This window comes from Hakea prostrata, chromosome 1, assembly GCF_041222555.1.
Source record: "Hakea prostrata isolate BN-2017 chromosome 1, UWA_Hpros_2, whole genome shotgun sequence".
Lineage (NCBI taxonomy): Eukaryota > Viridiplantae > Streptophyta > Magnoliopsida > Proteales > Proteaceae > Hakea > Hakea prostrata.
In genome coordinates this window covers 38,157,329-38,181,744 of record NC_142600.1, presented here as the reverse complement: position 1 = coordinate 38,181,744, position 24,416 = coordinate 38,157,329, and the positions used below count along the sequence as shown (strand labels likewise).

The 24,416-nt window shown below is 39.5% G+C and overlaps 1 protein-coding gene across 1 annotated transcript in view; it reads right to left on the bottom strand.

Moving 5' to 3' along the window:
* The window catches only part of PFT1 (phytochrome and flowering time regulatory protein (PFT1)), a 91,684-nt gene extending 88,789 nt beyond the window's left edge, over positions 1–2,895 (bottom strand). The window contains exons 1-2 of the mRNA XM_089139380.1: positions 2,617–2,895; positions 516–546 (exon numbers count right to left, since the gene is read on the bottom strand). Of these exons, the coding sequence (XP_088995506.1) occupies positions 516–546; positions 2,617–2,714 (129 nt within the window). The 5' untranslated portion in view covers positions 2,715–2,895. The remainder of the gene's footprint in view (positions 1–515; positions 547–2,616) is intronic.
* Positions 2,896–24,416: the final 21,521 nt, after the last annotated feature.

Genomic DNA, 24,416 nt, shown 5'->3' with positions numbered 1-24,416 from the left:
TGGGTCAAAACCAGCTTTCAACCCGTCTAGGTTGAAATTTCAACCAAGACTCGTTGAAACCGGGTAATAATATCTCTACCCATATGTTTCGTCTCGGTTTTTTGAAAACCCAAGATTTCGACGATATTTGCAAAATTTCAGTCAAAATTCATACACTGAATTGCATCTCTCAAATTATGCTGAATTTTTATAATACTGTTTTTAAATTTTACATGAATAAGAAACAAAATAATTCATGCATGCTCATATGAAACTTGTGCCAATTATCTGTGAATTGCACTAGAATTATATCCAAGCATATGGTACTCATGCCTACACCATAGCTGTTTTGCTATTTGTGTTCAAAACATTGTTCCTAGAATTTTAAAAGCAGATAACATAATTTATTAATCAGGAAGTAACAAACCAGTAAATTCATTTGACTAAAAAGACTATGTTGCCCACTCGAAAACTCAAAGAGTATTACTAATATCATTGCAAAAGTTGTACAGAATATCTTCAGTACTGAAAAATACCTGCCCTGCCAATTCATTGCCACAAAAGCACCTGCAGAAGTACCAACACTGAATGCATTAATTCAATTATGGTAAGAAGGATGAACTATTAATGATGTAAGCACAAACCCTCCCCCTGGCCAAGCCCACCCTCTTTGGGCCGCAAGGCCCAACCAAGATGGTGCCATTAGGGCTGGAAACACCTCTAGGGCCAATTTGATCATTTTCCCTTTTTAGTTGGTTGAATATTTTGATTTCAGACTTCTATTTGTAATTGTTAGAGTCCTGATCTATCTTTATTTCTTTGTTCGAGTTAGTCGGTTGAGTTCTAGTAACACTTGGAATCTATTTTAATTACAAGAATCCTTGTGGCTAATTAGGTCTTTTATTTCAAGTTAAGTTCCTTTGTTTATGTGGTTGTTATTTACTTAAGTGGAAAGCGTATCCTAATTTATAAAGGAAACCCTTGTTGAGTCTATTTCTATTTCCCAAATAGAGTCTAACTCTCTCTTTCTTTTTGTAAGGCTATAAATAAGTCATACCCTTCATTGTAAAAGTTAAGACTGAATTGAATAATGAATAAATACTCTTGTGGAAACAAGTCGTGGCTTTCTTGAGAAGGCCACAGCAGAATTCAAGATTTCTCCCTCCCATCTTCAAGCTCCAGCAGCAGTTCATCATCAACAGCAGCCTACCAAGTAAGTTCCACCCCCGCCCCCTTCCTCATACATTTCTCTCCATCACAGCCCTCCCCCTCCTCTTCCCTTTTTTTCCGCAGCCTAGGAAGCCCCCTCTCCCCACCCCCTGGCAGCCAAGCACTTCGTAGCCCTTCAGACTGACACCTCTAGACCCATCCCCAACCCCTTCAGCACCCCCTCTCCCCCTTCTTTCTCCCTCACCCCCCCCCCCCCCACACCCCACAACCTTTCCCCTTCTCTAACTTGCGGCAGGTCTGAAAAGCAAAAACGAAAAGAAAAAAGAAAGAACAACAAGATTCAAGAAAGATTGCCCAAGATCCAAGATCTCCAGGAACCTACCCAAAATCATCCCTTGAACACTCCATACCCAACCGCAAGCTTCCTTTCCCTTCTCAGATAATTTTAGGTATCTCAAACCCACCCACATCGATCCAAATTATCTCATTCTTCTTCCCCCATCAACCCTAGGATAATTTTTAGTCTCCCCAAATCATCCCATGTGATATTGTTAAAATCCTAATAACTCTCAAACCCTTCCATAGCTCTTCCTACAGGATTCCTTGTTACCTGAAGGCAACCCATTAGAATTTTGGTGATTATTTGCTGTTTCAATTAGAAGATTATAGGCTAACCCTAAATTCTAGGGTGCTACATCAAAGTATCCTTAATCCTAGAGTTGGGTTACATCAATAGATCAGTAAAACGCGGTGATATAATAAGTGGCAGCATTTCATCACTCAATTGGTGAAATAGATTGGAGTAATGCTCGCTCTTGAATCAATGAGTAACACTAGATAAATTCTACCTCAGTTATTCTCAACCCAAAACGAAATTTTGGAACCACATGCTATAAAAATAATATATGAAAACTCACAGGTTAAAACCTATGGATGAACAATATGTTGTAAAAAGCCTGGTCCCAACGCTGACAATAAATCAATCAGCATTCAAATAAGCACAACCTTGTGTGTCCCCCAAAAACACACAACCTTGAAACTTTTGCACACGGAAAAACACTGATTTCAACATCTATAACATTCTCAGAAGAGATTCAATACTTTCTCAGACAAAAGCCAAAGCCGAGCGAGTCAGCACCACAGAATGCTATGGTTTTAATAACCAAATATTGTTTCAAACACCAGCCATTGTTGCCACTAGCCAAAACTCTATGAATAATAATTCCAGTGTCATTAAAAAATGAAATCATATCTTCAATCCTCGGATGCTTGGATGATGACATATTGTCAAGAAATCCCAATTTCACAGAAATCATGAGGAAAAAGAGACATATAAAGCCGTTTTCTCCAAATCAAGGTAACCCAGCAATTACGCAAACCAGAGTGACCAAGCATAATGTAAACCTAACTATAAAATTGAAGAGCAGAAGACGAATTAAAGGGCCAGAGAAAGAAACTAAGACGAACCTGACGATCTTCTCAAGGTAATCAGTGAAAATAGACTGCCAGAAAGGACCCATGGCAGCAGTACCTTCGACGGCCACGATCAACTGTTTCTCCGCCATTGGTAGAGCTGAAACCTTCGCAAAGCCTTCCTTTGGAAGGAAACTGGAAGATTATGAGATACAGTGTGATCGCGGTGAATTTAATTTTCACGTTTCCTTGTTGAGGTGTGCGTAAGCTCAGAGAGCATTACAACTTTACAAGCTCTCGGGGAAAACTTTGGTGCACACGCCCGGATTCCGGTCCGATTTAAACCCGAATTATCCCCGAATAAGTCTCAATTTTTTCTCACTTCTTTATTATTTACAGGTAAAAATGCGGCATACGTAACCTCCGTATCTTTATATATATAAAAAGTGTCTTTGTACCAACAAAACCCCTCACGTACAAATCCGCGTGTTTTGTGATCTTTCAATATAAACTGATTTTAAGTACGAATCAAGAATTTTAAGAGTTGTAAAACCAAAGTCTCGGCAAGCAATGGAAATGGTCTGATTCAAATTTTGATTTACTTAAATTTTAGCGGACATGCCATACTTCATTGAGCATTCATGCAGAACTCCGTGAGAATTTTAAAGAAAACGGCAAAATCCTTTGACTGAGCTAGAAATTTAATGGTAAAATAGAAAAGGTTACAGTAAGGGAAGAGGTCTATAAATTAAAAATCGGTAAAATTATTTTGAAAGAAATCTTAATTCGTTATTTATTGTTATATTGTATGCCTCACAGCCTTAGTGCAGGATGGTTTTATTTGGTAAGGTGAACAACCATGTAGTCTAAGTTGATTACGTTTAGATCCTATTGTTAAATTATGTGTAATTAAATAATAAATATGTGATTAATATTTAATACTAATTAATTATCAAATAATATAAGTCATATTACAATTATAGATATATTTATGTGATACGGAAAATTGCACCGAACCCATTGAATTGGGTTCACACCCTTTGTTCTGATTGGACCACGATTGGAACTTACCTTAACCTAATTTTAAATGATCGAGAGGGCGTCGCACCTGTGTTACCAGTCACGAGCGATCCCCCGAATCTTGAAGTTGGCAAAGTTAACTTGTAGGAAGCAACTACTATCAAGGCAAGAGAGGAATCGTGCGGGGATCGGTAACACCCATCACCCCCCGAATATCTAGGGCAAAACCCTACGATCGAACGGTCTGAAGAGATCGAGAATTCACTCAACGGTCGAAAACTGGAGGTAAAATCTATATAAACAGACGATCTATTCACCCCAGAGGTATTTGAATCGTTTCCCTACTATTTTCCATTCTAGTTTATGCTCTGCAACTGACCAGAGCCTTTTGTGATCAGTTCAGCAACTGACTTAAGCTTCGGAAGTGGCCTCCCGACCCCAGCGGTCGGGCCACGTCTAATACTATTTTGCATATTATCTTATAGGTCTAGAGGCTTAACAATTTCTAGACGAATCATTATGACATTCAATTAGTTAATGATTTAAGGGTATTTTTGAGAGAGAAAAAAATGTAACCATTATTCGTGACTAATGAATGAAAATTACAATTGTTTGCATCATTTATTGGCGACTTAAAGGTCTAATTGATTAAACAAATATGGTTATTTAAGGAAACTACAATGTAGCCACGCCCTTTTATTTCATGCTTCTATAATAGTGGTATGATAATAACAAGAGGTTTACATTTGATGATTTCATGCTTTTATAATAGTATTATGATGATAATAAGAGATTTACATCTGAAATCATTGATTTATAGAGGTTATAGAGCTTCACCTCATAAAGAAACATACATCTAAATTCTATGACAATTGAATGACCCATGGAGATAATAGGGTCGGAAACATTCACTCAGTTGTCCACCTATGAACAAAAATAAGGTCAAAGTCCCACAACATAAGGACTGTACACATGTATGCAGTTGAACTTCAAAAATGAATTATTCCACATGCACTCATATTGATAATTCTATATAAAAGTCTACCTAGTTTCCCTTGTTAAATGTATATCGATTATACATGCTTGCCAACAAATATGATAATTAGTGAGTTGCATTTTGTTATTTTTCATAAACAACAACAGAATATTAGAAATAAGGAAGAAATCCCAAAAATAAATATGCGTAAGAAAGATATAGATACCAAATTGACTTCATAACGGAGACATCAACATACAATAGCATTTATAACCCAGATAGGAAAACCAATAAGATTGGTAATTATTAAAGCAAGAGGGTAGGTTGGATTTTGAATAACCCACCTAATTTGGTTTAAATTTTGTCTGGTGAAGCACTAGATCCAAGAATGGAAGTTCTCTCAAGTTCTAAATTGGAAGGTTTGATTCTTTAATGCTTAGAACAATTTTTAAGGTAAGGTATGCATGTACAGAAAAAGTTTCTAATATATGTACAAACAGTGGATGTTACAAAAACAAAGAAATGAGGAAAATGGTTTACTGCTCCCATTAACATTGCTCATCAGCTGCCAATGCCAGTCCAAACTCCGCAATCTTGACCTAATTTTATTTAGGTTTAACAAACATTCCTAACCTAATAAAATAAAAGCGATGTAACATATAGACCTTAGACTAATCTACACCAGTTCATTCCAGAAGCTTATCCCTAATTTTTTTTATCACTGAACCACTTTCAGTCGTTCCCACCACCGGGGGTGGTGGTCTAGTGGTCCCAAGCTCACTCCCAAGTGGTTTGGTAAACCTCATGTTCCAGGTTCGAATCCCCTCTGCTCCTCTGTTTCTTGCATTGAACAGTTGTGTGCTCTTTGGCCTGGGCGTGAGTGGGGCTCCTGGATGGGGCCAATGCTTGCGCTGGTAGTGCACAAGGCTAATGCTTGCATAGGTCGCACTCGATAAAAAGTCCAAACATTATGTAGGGGGGTAGCGGGGGGCGCTAGGTTGCCGCTACTGCATCCCCTCTTTTAATTACCAAAAAAAAAAACCACTTTCAGTCGTTCCCCAGTGTCTTCATGCTCAACCTGATACAGCTAGAGAATTGAAAGAGAAAGACAAGAATTGAAAACATCTTAATAGGTTTAAATGTTTAATAGCTATGACAAAACTTGATAAGCATTCACAGTAATATAATTAAAGTGATTTTTTATTTTTGCATAATCCGTATTCCGCAATGATCAAGCACAAAGCAGGCAAGTTGGAGTCTATTAGATGCATTGTGGAAATTTTGTTTTTCTTTTAACTCAATGCATTGCCTATAATCAAACCTGGAAGATGGTGCCACAAATTGCTCTAGTGGTAGATCCTTTAGCAAAGATATGTAACAATACCATGAAATCTTCCACTTGGCAGCTGAGTTGGAGCGACATTGTAATATCACCATCCAGATGTGAAGTACTTTTAAGCATAAAAGCATAAAGTGTCACGAAAAAATAGGAACAAAGATTAGATTCCATACTATTCTAGAGATTTTTTTCTTGCATAGGCTGAAGCTTAGAGGCGATTGTCTCTCATGTAGCTATATAATGTCGTACTTCTCAGAACAACCCTCACCAATATGCATGTGCCTACTTACTATTTTAATCAGTCTGAGTGGGGTGATATAAGTTTGGAAGAGACTTGGTTATCCATCATTTGATTTTTCATTCAAAAGTTGTCTAGTATGATCAAGCTCAATGTATCTAATCTTCATTTGGGTGATGTGAAAATTTAAATTTTCTTAAAAAGGAGAAGGAAAAAGGCTACTTACTTCAAAGAGATTTATGGCCAATCCAGGGTAGTATCATCGTATCCAATATGTCTCCCAATCCAATCGACCATCTCAACTCTGATTGTCTCCCCATCTGTAACCTCAGCAATAGAGGAAATGTGTGGGTGAAAATGGTTGTGAGGAGGTCGCTTCTATCCCCATGGCTTCTTGAGAAATAAAAACTCGTCATCTAGTTGCCTGTAGTCAAACAGTAGATATGTTACCTTAGTCACACAACAATTACAATTAAGGAGAGAGAGAGAGAGAGAGAGAGAGAGAGAGAGAGAGAGAGAGAGAGAGAGAGAGAGAGAGAGAGAGAGAGAGAGAGAGAGAGAGAGAGAGAGAGAGAGCCCAAACCCTAACCTGGACACCTTGTCTGTTTTGGATGAAGAAGTGACTTGAATGATGTTTAACTTTGAAGTGGGACCCTGAGTTCGGTATGGATATCATTGGAAGATCCTAAGAAGTCAGGTCAGACCTTTCCCTAAGTTGGTTTTGACCCTGCAAATCCAAAATTCAGCAAGTTGACAAAGGAGACCCTTTGGTCGATACCATTGACCAAGCACCATCGACCAAAGGAACTTCGGAAACAGAATTTGTTATTTTTTGAAGTTTTGGATTTTGGATCCCCTATAAATTGTAACCTCGGTCTAAACCTAATTCTTTTGCCTTTTAACTATTGGAGAACATGGGAAGAACCCTAGAGCCTCCTCCTCAAGCCAAGTAAGATCCCCAAGCATTCAACCAAAGTCTCTCTTTGATTACTCTTCTACAAGGTTGGTATTCTGTTTCTTTCTTCTCTAACCTACTCTCGCTACTGTTCTCTCTTGTCGTTTGGATTATGAGGAAGATGTTACACTACTATAATGACCCCACCTCTGATCTCTATGTCTTAGAGTGAATCACCATTCACTTTATGTTCTCCCTTGAAGCCATATGGTGATTCTCCATGTATTTGATTTAGTTTTATTAACATGATCTACCCTTTCAATAGTTTTATATTCTTAATTGTGTTAGACCTTCTCCTTACTTATTTTCTATGCATGATCTACTATTCTTATTCCTTTTGAATGAGTCCCCTTTCATTCTAGCCTTTCCGTGATGATCCGCGGTTTCAACCTAATAAGGGTTTTATTAGAATTCTATTACATTGACATTTTTAGATGTTTAGACCTTCATAGATAGTCTTAGTATATTGTTTTAGAATTTTCTTGATAATTTCGGAGTGTTTTGATGTGTTTCGTCGAGTTTCCAATAAAAAATTGGAGATTCTGTCCGTACACTGTCTACTTGGTCGATGCCATAGACCAAAGGACCATCGACCAAAGGAGTTGCTGACAGCAAAATTCCCTATTTTGACTCCGTTTCGACTCCAATTTTTTGGAATTACTTCTTATGGTCTATACATGTTTGTTCAAGCTTGTTTAGGTGATTTGGGATTTGTCTTCTATTCTCTCACTTGAAGGTTATAGATTTGGAATTCAAGGTGAGTACATTCATTCATGATATGCATATTTACATGCTTGTTATGATATGATTCGAATGCATGAATTAACTAATGTTGTTTTACTTTCTTAACATTATATTACTTCTGTAACTACAGTAGCATGTTCATAATGAGATCTACATATTAGAATTGATTATTGAATGGTGTGAATGTGAAACCCAGCCCTATCCTAACCCTGACCCTGACCCGGAACCTTTGATGTTTGTAGGTCCGAAGACCCGGAGTGGAAGAAGGAGAGACTTGTGGGCCCTCTCAGTTGAAAATTTGGTCCTAGATTCTGAGTCCATGGACATTGACAGTGATGCCCCTTCCTTGGATACATTGTTAGTGTTCAGTGAGAAACTGCACTTAGAAGAAGGGAAGCTTAGTTGAAGTACTTGATGTGCTTCCAGTCTTGTTTCGAAAGTATTTCTCTAATCTAGACTTGTTGATGGTCTTGTAGGAGAAAACCCAACTCAATTTGGATCATTCTAGCCTTCCAATTCCCTGTTTGAAGTTGTTGTCACTGCTTGGTCGACTGACCCAATCGACCAGTCAGTCGACCAACTGGTTATTAAAGACGAAAATTACAAATTTCTTGATTATTTTAAGCCTACTTATTGGGACCTCATGAATAGAACCCTACCCTAATCATTTGGACTCCAGAGAATGAGGAGGGAGCTTCCCAAAGCCATTTCTTGGTAGTTGTGAAGAATCATTGCATTTCATCTCCAACTTCCTCTCTTTGGTATGTTTACTCTCTCTCATCCTCTATTCTACTCCTTTTCTCTCATCTTTCTTGCTGTTGAGACCATGACTAAGGTGCTGCGACCTTGCAAACACCTAGTCATGTGTTTCCCCTTTTATTTACATTAGTTTCTTTCCATTATTGCTATGCTATGCTACCATTTTAATCATTAGCATTGCATTTCCATGATTCTCTTCATTCCAACTTGTTTCTTTGACCTAAACTGATTTGTATATGTATGCTAGGTCTGATTTGTTGTTAGTTTATGATTCTAATCTACTTCTTATCATCCCCTTAGTTGATTCCCCATTGTTCCTTGCTATTGCAACCAATTTTATTTCAATTCTTGATGTTTAGCATATAGAACATAGGGTTTCAATTTGGGTATTCCTAATTAGACCATTAGATTATGTTAATTTCTTGTTAGATAGTGTTCTTATACTGTTGCAATCAATCCCTCCAAGTTTCAGATCGATGCGAGCCCCGGAAGCTAGGTTTTGGATCAAATTTCACTATTCAACCCCACACTGTTCACTTGGTTGATTGCTTGGTCGACTGAGTTAGTCTACCAATCAATCGACCAGCTGAGTACTGCAACCTTGTATTTGCTCAATTTGCTCCATTTGAACTCCGATTTGATTGTTTCTTTCTCTAATGTTGCAAATATGTTGTCTAGGGTACAAGCACTATTTGGGGACTATTCTAACTGACCTTGGTATTAGTTTCGATTCGATTAAATGATTTGTGTGAATCTTGCCACTATGTTGGAAATGTGGTAGATTTACATTCCTTGAAGTATTTTAAACATCATGTGATTGCTGTAAGTACTTTATAACAGTAGTATCATGTTTATATACTCTTACTTATCATGATTATTATTTCTTGTCAAATTTCATATATGATTGATCATGTGATGTTATCACTTATTTTTCAATATGATGAAGTATTATGTATGTATGATATGATAAAACTGAAGAATGTGATTGGATAAGTATGATTTGGGATTGGGGAATGTCCTTTTGACATTTATGTCCTTGGACATCGGAGGGAATAGTATGTGATGTTCTCTGAAGGTGCCCATCGACGCTTTCCCGGATTATTGGATGACATACATAGGACTTGTCTAGATGTGTTGGCTACGATGTCCTTGTTGTATCATACCCGAATCGGAAGGGCATTGAGACTGAACGACCCATGGTAGTAGTGTGATTTGATGGGTGCTCAAGACCGGTGAGTTATATCCCTAAAAGGACATAAATCACATTGCGGATACCCAAAAGGGGCCATTCATTGGTAGGGTTGCAAATAGCTAGACTTGGGCTCACGGGCGCTCGAGATCGGTGAGTCATATCCGTGAGATTACGTGAGAGCTTCCCGTCTACTATTTGTGGATGACCAATAAGGTTGATGAGTCTGTATTTGAGAGAGTCGGATACGCTGACTCTAGTGTGAAGGATACTAGAAAGGATCCCGGGATGGGAAGAATGGACGTATCCAGATCTGACATGATACGACTAAGTAGATGACTTGCATTGGGCTAGGCTTTACCTTGACATGCACCAATACTTAGACCAAATGGAGGTGTGAGAGAGCAGTGACCGAAACCCCAGCCATGGATTGTCCGAGATGGATGCAGGACCCATTACCAACCGGTGCTGAGTGACTAAGACTTACCCAAAGAAGTATGGTGCTATGACTTAAAGCATGTCTACCATAGAGACTAGCATATGTAGAGTTGGAATCATATTTGCATCATTTGTTTCATATCATTTTGCATCATGTTATGTTATGTATCATATGACTTATGTATTATGGAATAACTGCCTTGCTAAGTTCTCTCAAACTCATTCCTTTTTGTGCAATTTTTTAGTTAGATTACTCTGCAGGTATCGAAGAAGCTGATGGCTCCTTCCTCGGAGACGGACCCGGATTCCTCATACTACTCTGGAGGTCTTGGCTACTATGAAAGTCATGGTGAAGATCCCGAGGGTGGTTACCCTCCATACCAGGATTAGCTCGACCTTAGTGTGGGAAACGTTGTGATTGGTCTCCTATGTTTATAACTATGAGGATATCTTGTATAAGACCGAGGAGACCTTAGCTTAGGCTTTTTTATTGTTATACTCTTTTGAAGTCTTGGATATGTAAACTTTGATCGATCTACTTTCCGCTGTGTACTGAAGGAGTGACTTCCGCTCACTTCCTTCCTTTTGACTATATTTGGTATCATTTTATTCCACACTCTGATTATCTGTTCTTATCTTATTCATGATTTCTTTTATTATATGCTTTACCCTTGATTATTATTGTTCATGATTGTGCTATCGCATATGTGGGAGGCATGGTTACTCGATACTTAATCCTTGGGATTGTGGATCACATACCCGGGTATGCCTAGTAGGGTACCGGCTGGGTGGATGCGACAGTGAATGTGATTTTGGACTATGATGTGAATGTTAATGTGAATGTGATATGTATGAAATCATGATATGAATGCCTAGGTTGTAGTTGTGGAATGGGGAACGCCCTTTTGGCTGTTCTGTCTTTGGACACTAGTGGAGGTGGTATGAGACACTTTCCTATGGTGCCCCTTGACTCTTTCCCTAACTACTGGTTGACATACCTAGGGCATGTCTAAAAGTATTTGGCTAGGAAACCCTTGTCATATCTGACCCTATCGGAAGGGGAATTGAGATCGAGTTACCCATGGCAACAATGGAGATTTGTGGGTGTTCAAGATCGATAACCAACCCGTGAGAGGACATGAATCACATTGTGGGGGGTATTCATTGGTAGGGTTGCATGTGGTAGACTTGGGCTTATGGACACTTAAGATCGGTAACCAACTCGTGAGAGGACATAAGAGCTTCCCATTTACTATGTGTGGATGACCAAGAGGGTTAATGTGAAATCCAGCCATAGCCCTAACCTAGAAACCCTGTTGTCTGTATGTCCGAAGGCCCAAAGTGAAGGAAGAAGGCAACTATGGGCCATCTCAATGGAAGACATGGTGTTTGACCCAAAACCCATGGAAATTGATGATGGTGTTCCATACTTGGAAGCTTTGTGTGAGTTGGAGAAGAAACTGCACATTGATGAAGGAAAGCTTGGTTGTTGGACCTAAAGCCTAGTTGAACATGGTTTGAAGGCATCCCTCCATGCTAGGTAAGTTGTTTGATGAGTTGTGAGAATCCCATTCAAAAATATTGAGGTTTGGACCTTGAATTCCCTATTTTGGGCTTACTGTCAACATTGGTCGACTGGGCCAATCGACCAACAGTGACAATAAGGTAAAAAATGTAAAACTCTGATTTTTTTTAAAGGGTTTTTGTTCTATTTAAAAGGGAACTCCGTGTTTTTCACTCATTATCAATTCTAAACCTCTAGAGAACGTGGGAAGAACCCTAGAACCTCCTCTTCAAAGCCAAGGAAGATCCCCAAGTATCTGTTTGAGTTTCTTCATCGAATCTTCTTCTACAAAGGTTAGTAATCGAATTGTTTCTTCTTTGATCTATTCTCTCTTCTATTCTTTTAATCTTTTGATTATGAGGAAGGTATTACACTACTGTAATGGCCTCTTCTCTAATCCTCTTAGCCTTAGAGTGAATCCCCCATTCACTCTATGTTCTTGAAGCCATATGGTGATGTTCCTTGTATTTGATCTTACACATGATCTTGATTTCTCTTTCCTTAATTTTCTACCTATCTTTATGATTGTGGGGAAGGTCTCACACCATTGTTACAACCTTTCCCTTTATCCCCATGATTGTTGGGTTGATCTCTATTTTTCTATTTCTCTCTGTGAACCTACCTTGGGTTATTTTGAGAGTTAATTTTGGGTAACTCTCATGAAAGGGTAACCAATTGATAACCATGATTTATCTTTTATTTGTTGGATCCTCCCCAACACCTTTCTTGATTATGAATTTCTATTCTTCTTTCCCTAGAGTGATTCATTATTCTCTCCAGTCTTTCCATGAGATCCATGGACTGTATACGACGAAACCCTAATTCTATGGTTCAATTAGGATTCTATCTTTTTGACCTTACTTGATGCTTAGACCTTCATAGATAGTCTTAGTAGGGAACTCCCCTTCGAATTTCGAAGCATTCAGACTTCAAATGAAGAAGTTATGATCAATTTAGGTTTTCTGCCCCGTACTATTCCATTGGTTGACTGGACCAGGCTGCCAACCAAGCTGCCAATGCTGACAGTAGCTTGTTTCTTCATCCAATTTGATCCATTTGACTTCTAATCTTTTTGGGCTTATTCCTAATGACTGTTATATGCTTGTTTAGGGTTTGTTTGCTAGTCTTGGACCTCTCTTCTTTATTCTCAAAAATTCTTCGAAGATTGTTTAAGGTAAGGATGGTTGATCCCTAGAAACCTAATATACATGTCTACTTGTAACTGAATTGGATTACATGATCATACTACTGTTGTATTAGCTTTCTTATAATTATATTACTGCTGTAGTTTCTTCAACTACAGTAGTACTTGTTTATGTGATTCAATTATTATTTCAGTCATGTATGAATGATTATTTACTTATGTTTTGTATTATCAGTTGTGCTTGTGAATGAATGATTTATGATTGTGATTGCTTAGGTTGTGATTGGGGAATGGGGAATGCCCTTTCGGCGTTTCTGTTTTTGGACACCAGTGGAGGTGGTATGGGACATTTTCCTATGGTGCCCCTTGGCGTTTCCCTAATTACTGGTTGACATACCTAGGGAACGTCTAGAAGTGTTTGGCTAGGATGTCCCTGTTATATCAAACCCGATCGGAAGGGTATTGAGACCGAGCATCCTGTGGAAGCAATGGGGATTTGTGGGCACTCAAAACTGGTAACCAACCTGTGAGAGGACATAGATCACATTGTGGGGGCCACTCATTGGTAGGGTTGCAGTGGTAGACGTGGGCTCATGGGCGCTCAAGACTGGTATCCAACCTGTGAGAGGACATGAGAGCAACCTGTTTACTATTTGTGGACGACCAATAGGGTTGATGAGTCCATAGTCCAAGTTGGTTGTAGCCATAGGATATGCTGACTCTAGGGAGAAGGATACCAAAAAGGATCCTGAGAGGGGAGGAATGGAAATATCTGGATCTAAGTTGATATAACTAAGTCCAATCGACCAATCCAATCGACCAATGGGATCTGATTTTGCTAATTAGGTCTTTGCTTGCTCTATTTAAGTCCAATCTCGAGTCTACTTCGTATTTTCTGCCTCCAAACTCTTTGGAACATACCAGAGCCCTCTGCAAGTCATCTCCTACGCGTCCTTGGTGATTATCTTGACGGATCTTCGTCAAAACTCGTGCTTTTACACAAAAAGGTATGTGATCATCCTCTTCTATGTTTCATCTTTGATTCTTCATTCTTTTTCTTTCCTTTTCTAATTGAGGACAATAGTAGTGATGTTGTATCTCTGTTGCAACCATCACTATACTCTTTCCCTCTCTTTTCCTAAGGATCTAAAGCTTGGTGGATGATCTTCATCAAGATCATCACTCGCTTTTGAAGGAAAGCTTGTATTCATTCACTTTCCTTATTTAGATTGATGTTCTTCAGTCTTAGATCTAATTTTCTTGAAGATTTATGTATGTTTTTCATGATTCCTTTATCACAAACAGTGATCCATCATCTTATTGTTCTTGTCCATGATTTTACTACGAATTCTTCAAGAACCATGATTGATCTAATTATGGTAACTTTTTGTTTCCTAATTTGTAACTTGAAGACTTGATTTGATTAGTGTTTTGGAGTCCTCTATATACTAGTATACTTCCATTGTAGTTTCCCCCTTGTTTAGTACCCTTTTGAACCACCAAATTCGGTTTCATATTCTAGAAACTCTGATTTTTGAAGGCCACTGTCTCTATTGGTCGACTCATTGGTTGACTGAGGCAGTAGACCAATCCAATCGACCAATGAGTACAGCAACCTCATATTTGGTCTGTTTTTGATGTTTTGATATCTTTCCTTCTAGGTATCTTTCCTAATATGTTATATATACTTGTTTAGGACTTTCTTCCCAAGTTTAGTCAAGGTCTTACTTGATTCCCCAAGATCCTTTGCGAGTTATATAAGGTAAGGATGGTTATTTCCTTAATTACATAGATGGCATGAATCTAGTTTCTATATTTGAATCTTTGGTTTATTTCCTTAATTAGATTTTTACAATGATATACTACTGATGCACTATCTTGATTACAGTAGCATTACTTGTTTATGTTAATTGATTCATGTATGATTTACTTACCAAATATATGCAAGTTGGATGTTATTATTGATTTCTTTCCATATAAGAAGTTACCATATATGTGATGTTATGGAATTATGTTTGTGTATGATTAAGTATGGTTTGGAAAGGAGAGGTGTCATTTTGACACTTCTGTCCTTGGACAACTACGGGAATATTATGGGATGTTTCCGGAGATGCCCTTTGGACACCTTCCTAAACTGTTGGATGACATATTTAGGGCTGTCTAGTAGTGTTTGGCTAGGATGTCTTGTTATGTCAGACCCTAATCGGAGGGGGTATTGAGACCGAATGACCCGTGGTAGCAATGGAGATTCATGGGCGCTCAAGACCGGTAACCAACCCGTGAGAGGACAGGAATCACATTGTGGATACTCGAAAGAGGCCATTTATCAGTAGGGTTGCATATGGATAGACTTGGGCTCATGGGCGCTCAAGACCGGTAACCAACTCGTGAGAGCTTCCCGTTTACCATATGTGGATGACCTATAGGGTTGATGAGTCCGTAGTCAGGGACTATGAGGACTCTAGTGTGAAGGATGCCGGAAAGGATCGCCAGGGGCGAGGAATGGACGTATCTAGATCTGACTTGATGTAACTAAGTAGGAGACTTGCATTTGGCTAGGCTTTGACCTTGACATGCGCCAGTACTTAGACCAATGGTGATGTGAGAGAGTGGTGACTTAACCCCCAACCATGGAATGTCCCGAGGGATGCCGGACCCACTACCAAAAAGCGTTGTGTGATGAGACCTTCCTAAAGAAGTACGGTGCTATGACTTAAAGCATGTCTGCCAATAGAGACCAGCATACATAGAGTTAGAATCATATTGCATCATGTGTTTCATATCATATAGCATTTTACTCTGCTTTGAAATCCTGCTATTTATGTTGTTATGGATTAACTGCCTTACTGGGTTTCTTTGAAATTCATTCTTTTGTACAATGTATTGTTAGATTTCCCTACAGGTTCTGAGTATCATGACTACTTGTATGAAGAAGCGCAAGGAGAAGAGGCATATCTCCAGGAAGGTGATTGCGGTTACGACAATTACACTAAAGATTCCGCGGGTGGTTATGCTGCGTACGATGCTTAGTCCGACCATAGAGTGGAAGCGCCCTTGTGCCATTTTTGATATTTATACTTATAGAGATGTTGTCTATAAGATTGAGAACAATTTAGTTACTTATTATACCTGTAATTGGGATTAGTTTTTATTCCTTTTCCTTTTCTTTTTAGAACTACTTTTCCGCTGTTTGTGGAGTGAGATTCCGCCTCACTTTACTTTATTGATTTAGACATTCTGATTGTCTTTTGTACTCTGATTTCATATGATTTATTATTTCCTTATTTGGATCTTTTGTTTATCTTTTGCACATTGATTATTTATGTTCATGATTATGTTATTGTCTATGTGGGAGGTTGATTACCTCGATACTTGATCTTCGGGGCTGTGGATCACACACTCGGGTATGCCAGGTAGGGTACCGGCTGGGTGGATGTGACAGAGGGTTTGTTCTTAATGATTGAATTATGCATGTTTAGGGTTTGGTTGCTAACCTCGGACCTATCCTCTTTGATCCTCCGGAATTAGTCGAAGTTATTTAAGGTAAGGATGATTGATTCTCTAATAATCTAGAATGCATGATCTTTGGTTTTTTATTCGGATTTGCATGATCATACTACTGTTGTCTTAGTTTTCTTACTGTCACATCCCGCCCAAATCCACCCAGCCTATACCCTAGCTGGATTACCCGGGGGAGTGATCCACAGCCCAAAAGATCAAGTTTAGGAACGATCATATCCATTTAGCACAATAACATAATCAAAAGCAAGAACAAATCATTGTATTCTAATAAGTTAATAATAAAATTCAAGAAAAGATCTTAGAAGGATCACTAAGAATATTAGAGTGCGAATTAACAAGATATCAAATCAAAAGACAACTATAGAGTATGGCGGAAATATACTCCACAAACATATGCGGAAGGTAGATCGACATCTAAGGTTAAGCTCTAAGCTAATACAAGTAAAGTAAAAGTCTAGAAGAATGTAGAGAAAACTATTTCACATCTTCAGTCGGCTCTTCTTCTTCTTCTTCAGTCTTCATCTTCTTCACCTTGCGCTTCCTTATATGGACCATCATAGTATTCCAAACCTGCAGAGAAGTCTAACAACATATATTGTACAAAGGAGTGAGTTTCGAAAGAAACCCAGTAAGGCAAGTTAACTCATAACAACATAAATAACATGCGGCAGAACATAACAAGATGCAATGCAATATGAAACGGATAATGTATGTAAGCATCTAAACTCTATGTATGCTGGTCTCTATTGGTAGACATGCTTTAAGTCATAGAACCATACTTCTTTGGGTAGGTCTCAAATCGCTCATCATCTGTTGGTAATGGGTCCGGCATCCCTCGGGACATTCCATGGCAGGGGGTTAAGTCACCGCTCTCTCACATCACCATTGGTCTAAGTACTGGCGCATGTCAGGGTTAAGCCTAGCCCAATGCAAGTCATCTACTCAGTTACATCAAGTCAGATCCAGATACGTCCATTCCTTGCCCCTGGCGATCCTTTCCGGTATCCTTTCCACTAGAGTCCTAATAGTCCCTGACTACGGACTCATCAACCCTATTGGTTATCCACATATGGTAAACGGGAAGCTCTCATGTCCCCTCACGGGTTGGTTACCGGTCTTGAGCGCCGATGACCCCAAGTCTATCCATATGCAACCCTCCAATAAATGTCCCCCACAATGTGATTCCCATCCTCTCACGAGTTGGTTACCTGTCTTGAGCGCCCATGCATCCCCATTGCTGCCATGGGTCGTTCGGTCTCAATACCCTTCCGATTCGGGTCTGATATAACGGGGACATCCTAGCCAAACACTGCTAGACAGTCCTAGGTATGACAATCAATGATTCAGGAAAGAGTCAATGGGCAACCCTGGAAACATCCCATACTATTTCCGATAATGTCCAAGGACAGAAGTGTCAAAAGGACACCTCTCAATCCCAAACCATACTTAATCAAACACATTCTCAGATCAATCATATCATATCCAATCAACACTTCATCATATAAAAGAGAATATAAAAGCATAATCTAATCATTAAACAATATAGTAATAAGCAATTCATATAAGCTTGAATAATGAAAAAGAAAACATAAGTGAAGTGCTACTGTACTTACAGTAGTACATCAGAAGTATAAAATACAAGAACAGTAAATAAACTCAGAGTTTCTTAAAATAGAAACCAGAGAGTATGTGATCTATGTTATTATGAAATAACTGTCCTTACCTTGATTATCGACGAAGATAATCCAAAGATCAAAGAGAGCAACTCCAAACTTAGCAAATAAACCCCTAACAATCATAGATACAACATTAGGAAAGATACCTAAAAGATCAGAGAGCAAACAAATCAAACTAAGTGAAAAATGAAGCTATTGACATCATTGGTCGAGTGCTTGGTCTACTGACCCAATCGACCAAGCAATCGACCAACCGAGTCAGTATGGAATTGCAGAAACTAGATTGGTCATAACTTCTTCATTTGAAGTCGGATTGATCCGAAATTCGAAGGGGGACTTCCTAGAATGTATTAGAACTATATAGGAAGGTAAAATCATCAAGTCAAGGTCAAAAGGTAGGTTCTTGATTTGAACCAAGAAATTAGGGTTTCAATTTTATGGCTCTCATGAACAGGCTAGGGTTACAAGATGAAAGGGAAATAATTGCTATCAAGAAAATCATTGAAAGAGAGTTTAGATTAACATAAATATAACTTATGTGGTTACCCTCACATGGGAGGTTACCAAAGGTTTCCAAAAAGATCGAACAAGGGTTAGGGTTTCAAGAAAAGTTCCGGGTTAGGGTTAAGATCACAATGATGATCATAGATCTCAAGGAATAGAATGAGATCATGGAATAGATGGTTGCAAAAATGCAGCATCTTTTTCCTAATCTCAATCAAGAACAAGATTGGAGAAAGAATAATCTATAATACAGAAGAAATACAAACCTTTAATTGGCATATCAGAGATGAGAGGCTTTAGATCTGCAGAGGAATCTTTGAAATCACCGAAAAGAGTTTTGGAAAGTCTTCCCACGTTCTCTGGGTGTTTAGGAGGCAGCCGTAACTAAGAAACTCGAAGTAGGTTTAAATAGAGAGTGAAAAACCCTAAATCGAAGATTTTCTCGGATTTAACACACCATTGGTCGATAGACAAATCTTGCCCAAAAGACTGTTATCCATCCCCTAGATAGATCTTTTGATAGACGCTACAGCAGAATATGAGACTTTGAGTTTCATGGATGCTTATTCGGGATACAACCAAATTCTTATGAATCAGGAGGATGAAAAGTTTACTGCTTTCATGACCGATCGTGAAAGTTTCTATTACAAGGTTATGTCGTTTGGCTTAAAGAACGCTGGAGCAACCTATCAGAGAGCAGTGAACAAGATTTTTAAAGACCTGATCGGGAAGAATATGGAGGCTTATGTAGATGGTGTAATATCCAGCCCTATTCTAACCTTGACCCTGACCCGGATCCACTGTTGTATTAGGGTCCGAGGACCCGAAGCGGTGGAAGAAGAGATCTATGGACCATCCTGATTGATGATCATGATTCGGAGACCGAGCCCATGGACATTGACAATGATACCCCTTGCTTAAATGCATTGTCAGTGTTTAAGGAAAGTCTGCGCATCGGAGAAGATTAATATGGTTGATGTACCAAATGACCTCCGGTACACAATCCGAAGGTATTCCCCGAAACTAGACTTCTTGATTGAATTGTGGAAGAAAACCTCACTCAATTTGACCTTGTATAGCCTTTCAAATCCCTACTTGAAGTTGCTGTTCTAAACCTGAGTTTTCTGCTGAAATCATCTTGGTCGATCATTTTGGTCGATACCATCGACCAAAAGCATTGACCAAAATGTCCCAGTCTGCCAAGTTAATGATTCCATGGAATATTCCTTTTCTATTTAATATGACCTCGAGCCTTGAGCCTTTTGCAATCATTTTTCTCACCTGGGAACGTGGGGAGAGCTTCCCAAAGCAGCTCCTTGGTTAGTGTGAAGGGTATCTCATCAAAGACACTTAGTTTATCATTGATTCTTGCATTCATCTTCTACACTAAGGTAAGACTCTTCATTCCACTCTCTACCCTACCATTTTCTACTCCTTTCTATTGTCATCTTGCTGATGGGACATTTGGAATGGTGCTGCAACCTTGCAACCACCACTCCAAGTGCCTACTCATGCTCAATCCATGATTCCCTTAGCCATTCATTGATGCTAATGCTTATATCTCATGCCTAGCATATGTATTCCATGCTTTACCTATTAACATCATACCATTTGATATCAAACTGAGCAATAAAGTGTGTTATGTTCATGTTTAACATTGCCATATGATTCCAATCGAATTTCTATTAGTTCCTCTAGCTATTGCATGCTATTCCTCATCAATGCAATCAATTCCAACTCATGTCATGATGTTTATCACTTGAACTTGATAGCTCAAATTGGGGCTTTTTAATTAGACCATTGGATTGGGTTAATTCCTTGATTTATAGTGTCCTACTACTGTTGCTAAGTATGCCTCCAAGTTCCAGATTGATCCGAACACCGGAAGACTCATTTCGGACCAAAATCCCCAAAATCCACTATTCTGCCCGAGGACTATTTTGGTCGATCATTTTGGTCGATACCATCGACCAAAACCATCGACCAAAGTTGTTGCTGAAAGCAACCTTGGTCAGTTTTGACTCAAATGACATCCGATCTTCCCGACTTCTTTTCTAACTTATTATTGATGTTTGTTTAGGGCCTTAACACTTCTATTGGACTATTCTTGGTATTCTCAATTCATCATCAACTCATCCAAGGTAAGGATGGTTATATCCATAAACATATAAGTCATCAAATATTGAACTATGCTTTATTCAAGAATGAAGTCCCTAAATTTCTTTCAATCATTATGATACTGATACATATGTGTTGGAACAGTAATATTTAAATCTTTATACAATTGTTGTGTTACTCTATCATTTTGATTTACTTATGTTTATAATGATTCGTTTCAATATCATGATTTGAGTACTATTATGAATATGCATTGGATGCATGAGAAATGATGAGATCCGATGTGTGATTGCTTACGTATGACTTGGGATTGGAGGGTGTCCTACTGACACATCTGTCCTTGGGCATCGGAGGGAATAGTATGGGATATTCTCCGATGGTGCCTATCGACACTCTCCCGAGTTATTGGATGATATACATAGGAGTGTCTAGTTGTGTGGCTAGGTTCATCCTTGTCGTGTCAGACCCGAATCGGAAGGGCATTGAGACCGAACAACCCGTGGTAGTGTATGGTTGGATGGGCGCTCTAGGCCGGTAGCCAATCCGATAGGGGACATAAACCATGCTACGGATACCCGAAAGGGGCCATTTATTGGTAGAGTTGCATATGGATAGACTTGGGCTCACGGGCGCTCAAGACCGGTAACCAATCCGTGAGAGGACGTGAGAGCTTCCCGTTTACTATATGTGGATGACCAATAGGGTTGATGAGTCCAAAATCCGGGATTTCGCTGACTCTAGTGTGAAGGATACCGGAAAGGATCGCCGGGGGCGAGGAATGGACGTATCTAAATCTGACTTGACCGACTGAGTAGATGACTTGCATTGGGCTAGGCTTTACCGTGACATGCGCCAAATACTTGACCAAATGGTGATGTGAGAGAGCGGTGACCGATTCCCCTTACCATGGTTTTGATGACTTTACCGATCTTCCCCGGGCATTCCCAAGATATGGAAATGGGAGAGTGACTGACGACCCAGAGAAGTACGGTGCTATGACTTAAAGCATGTCTACCTTAGAGACCAACATTCATAGAGTTAGGCTCATATCTGCATCATATGTTCCATATCACATTGCATTATTATATGTTCTGAATGTGTATGATTTCTAATTATGGAATAACTTCCTTGCTGAGTTCTTCGAACTCATTCCTTTTGTGCAAATGTTTTAGATTACATTCTAGGAACCGAAGATTACGATGGCACCTCCTATGAGGCGGACTATGATTCCACATACTACCCTCCGGGTAGTGGCGTCGGTGAGGATTCGTATATTGGAGCCGAGGAGGATTATTATTCGCACCAGGGTTAGCCCCACAGTTGTGTGGGAGCGGCAGCGCTGGGTTTACTTCATCCGTACTGTTGAGGAGACTACTATTAGTATAGAAGAAACCCTAGCATAGTGCCCCATTCCCCTGGTGTATTTGTGGAACCATTGGTCTTGTAACTAACTTATCTTTGAGTTTATCTTTTGACACTTAGACATGTATTTGACGTTATCACACTTCTTTTCCGGTGTTCTGAGAGAGTGGTTATCATACCTTCTCTCACCCTTATGATTATGCTTTAATGTTATTGCCTTCCGCACTCTGATTTATTTAGTCTTATCTTATTCATGATATTTAGTATTAACTGTTTTTACCATTGATTATTACTGTTCATGATTGTGTGACCATGTATGTGGGAGGCATGGACCTCAGATCATTGATCCTTGGACTGTGGATCACATCCCGGGTATTCCAAATGGGGTACCGGTTGGGTGGATGTGACAGATGGTATGTTAGTCAAGGGCATAGCACGTTCAGGGCACATTGCTGACTTGCAGAGGTATTTTCGGTGCTACAGAAATACCAAATGAAGCTGAACCCGGAGAAATGTGCGTTTGGCGTATCCTCGGGAAAGTTCTTGTTTCATGATATCTCAAAGAGGTAATAGAGGCTAATCCAGCCAAAATACAAGCTTTGATTAACATGGAACCCCCAAATACCATTCGGGATGTGCAATGCTTGACAGGAAGAGTAGCTGCGTTGAACCGCTTCATCTTGTTGTCGGGAGAAAAGTGTCTACCTTTCTTCAAAGCCTTGAAGGATTTAAGGGGAAGCAAGGAAGCTCGATGGACGGACGAATGCCAAAAGGAATTCAAGAATTCGAAAGAAACTCTCGGTAAGCCACCTCTATTGTCCCGATCGGAAAAAGGAGAAACTTTGTAGGTCTATTTAGCTACTTCACCCTTAGCTGTAAGCGCAGTTCTAGTTCGGGAGAAGGAAAGAAAAAAATGTCCTATCTATTATGTTAGTCATGTGGTCCTTGATGCCGAAATGCGGTATTCCTAGATAGAAAAGTAGGCTTTGGCTCTTATGATGGCGGCCAGGAAACTGCGACCATACTTCCAGGCACACCCGATAGAGGTATTAACAAATTTTCCTTTAAAAAAGTTCTTCATAAGCCTGATTTGTCTGGAAGGATGATAGCATGGTCAGTAGAGCTTGGTGAATTCCAAGTGAATTTCAAGTCTCGTACAACAATCAAGGCTCAGGCGTTAGCAGATTTTGTCGTGGAAACCACGACTCCAATGGAAGAAGAAACTGAACCGAATACTCCAACCATGTGGGAGGTATATGTTGACAGTTCGAGCAATAAACATGGAGCTGGAGCAAGTATTCTACTCAAGAGTCCAGCAGGTTTTCTCATTCGATATGCATTAAGATTCGCATTTGAAGCAAGCAACAATGATGCCGAATATGAAGCCTTGATAGCCGGACTCCGCTTGGCAAAAGCCCTGGCAATAGCTCATGTCACTATTTACAGTGATTCGCAGCTTATAGTTAATTAGGTGCAAGGAGAGTACGGCGTAAAGGAGCCCCGATTACAAAAGTATCAAGAAATTGTGCGGGCATTACAAAAAGAATTCAAAGATCTGAAGGTGTGTCAGATCCCGAGGAAGGAGATTACAATGGCGGACGAACTCTCAAGATTGGCTAACGCCAAGGAAAAGATGCTAGACCCTTCAGTCTATATAAAGGAGTTAGCCCTTCTGAGCAATCAAGGAAATGAGATATCTTATATCGAAGCCAAGCGCTGCTGGATGGACCCGATCATGGAGTATCTTCGGGGCGACAAATTACCAGAAGATGCTAGGGAGGCCCGGATGATTCGGGTACAAGCGTCAAGATTTACTATGCAAAACGGAAGATTATACAGAAGATCTTATGCTGGCCCTCTCCTCAAATGCTTAGGTCTCGAAGGATCGAGAACCGCTTTGGCAGAAGTTCATGAAGGGATTTGTGGGGCACACATGGGCGGTCGGGCCCTAGCTCACAAAATCCTCAGGTTTGGGCTATACTGGCCAAAGTTACAAGAAGCTGCAATAGAGTATGTTCGCGCTTGCAACAATTGTCAAATTCATGCGACGGTATCAAAGAGGCCGGCAGAAACCCCAACGTCAATTCTTGATCCTATCCCATTTGCAATGTGGGGAATTGATATTATGGGAAAATTCAGCAAGGCCTCTGGCGGACGGGAATATCTTATCGTGGCAATCGTTTATTTTACAAAATGGGTAGAGGCAAGCGCTCTAGCAACAATCACTAAGAAGAAGGTGGAGAAGTTCGTTCTGGAGTCTATAATCTATAGGTTCGGGATGCCAAAAGTCATTGTTACCGATCATG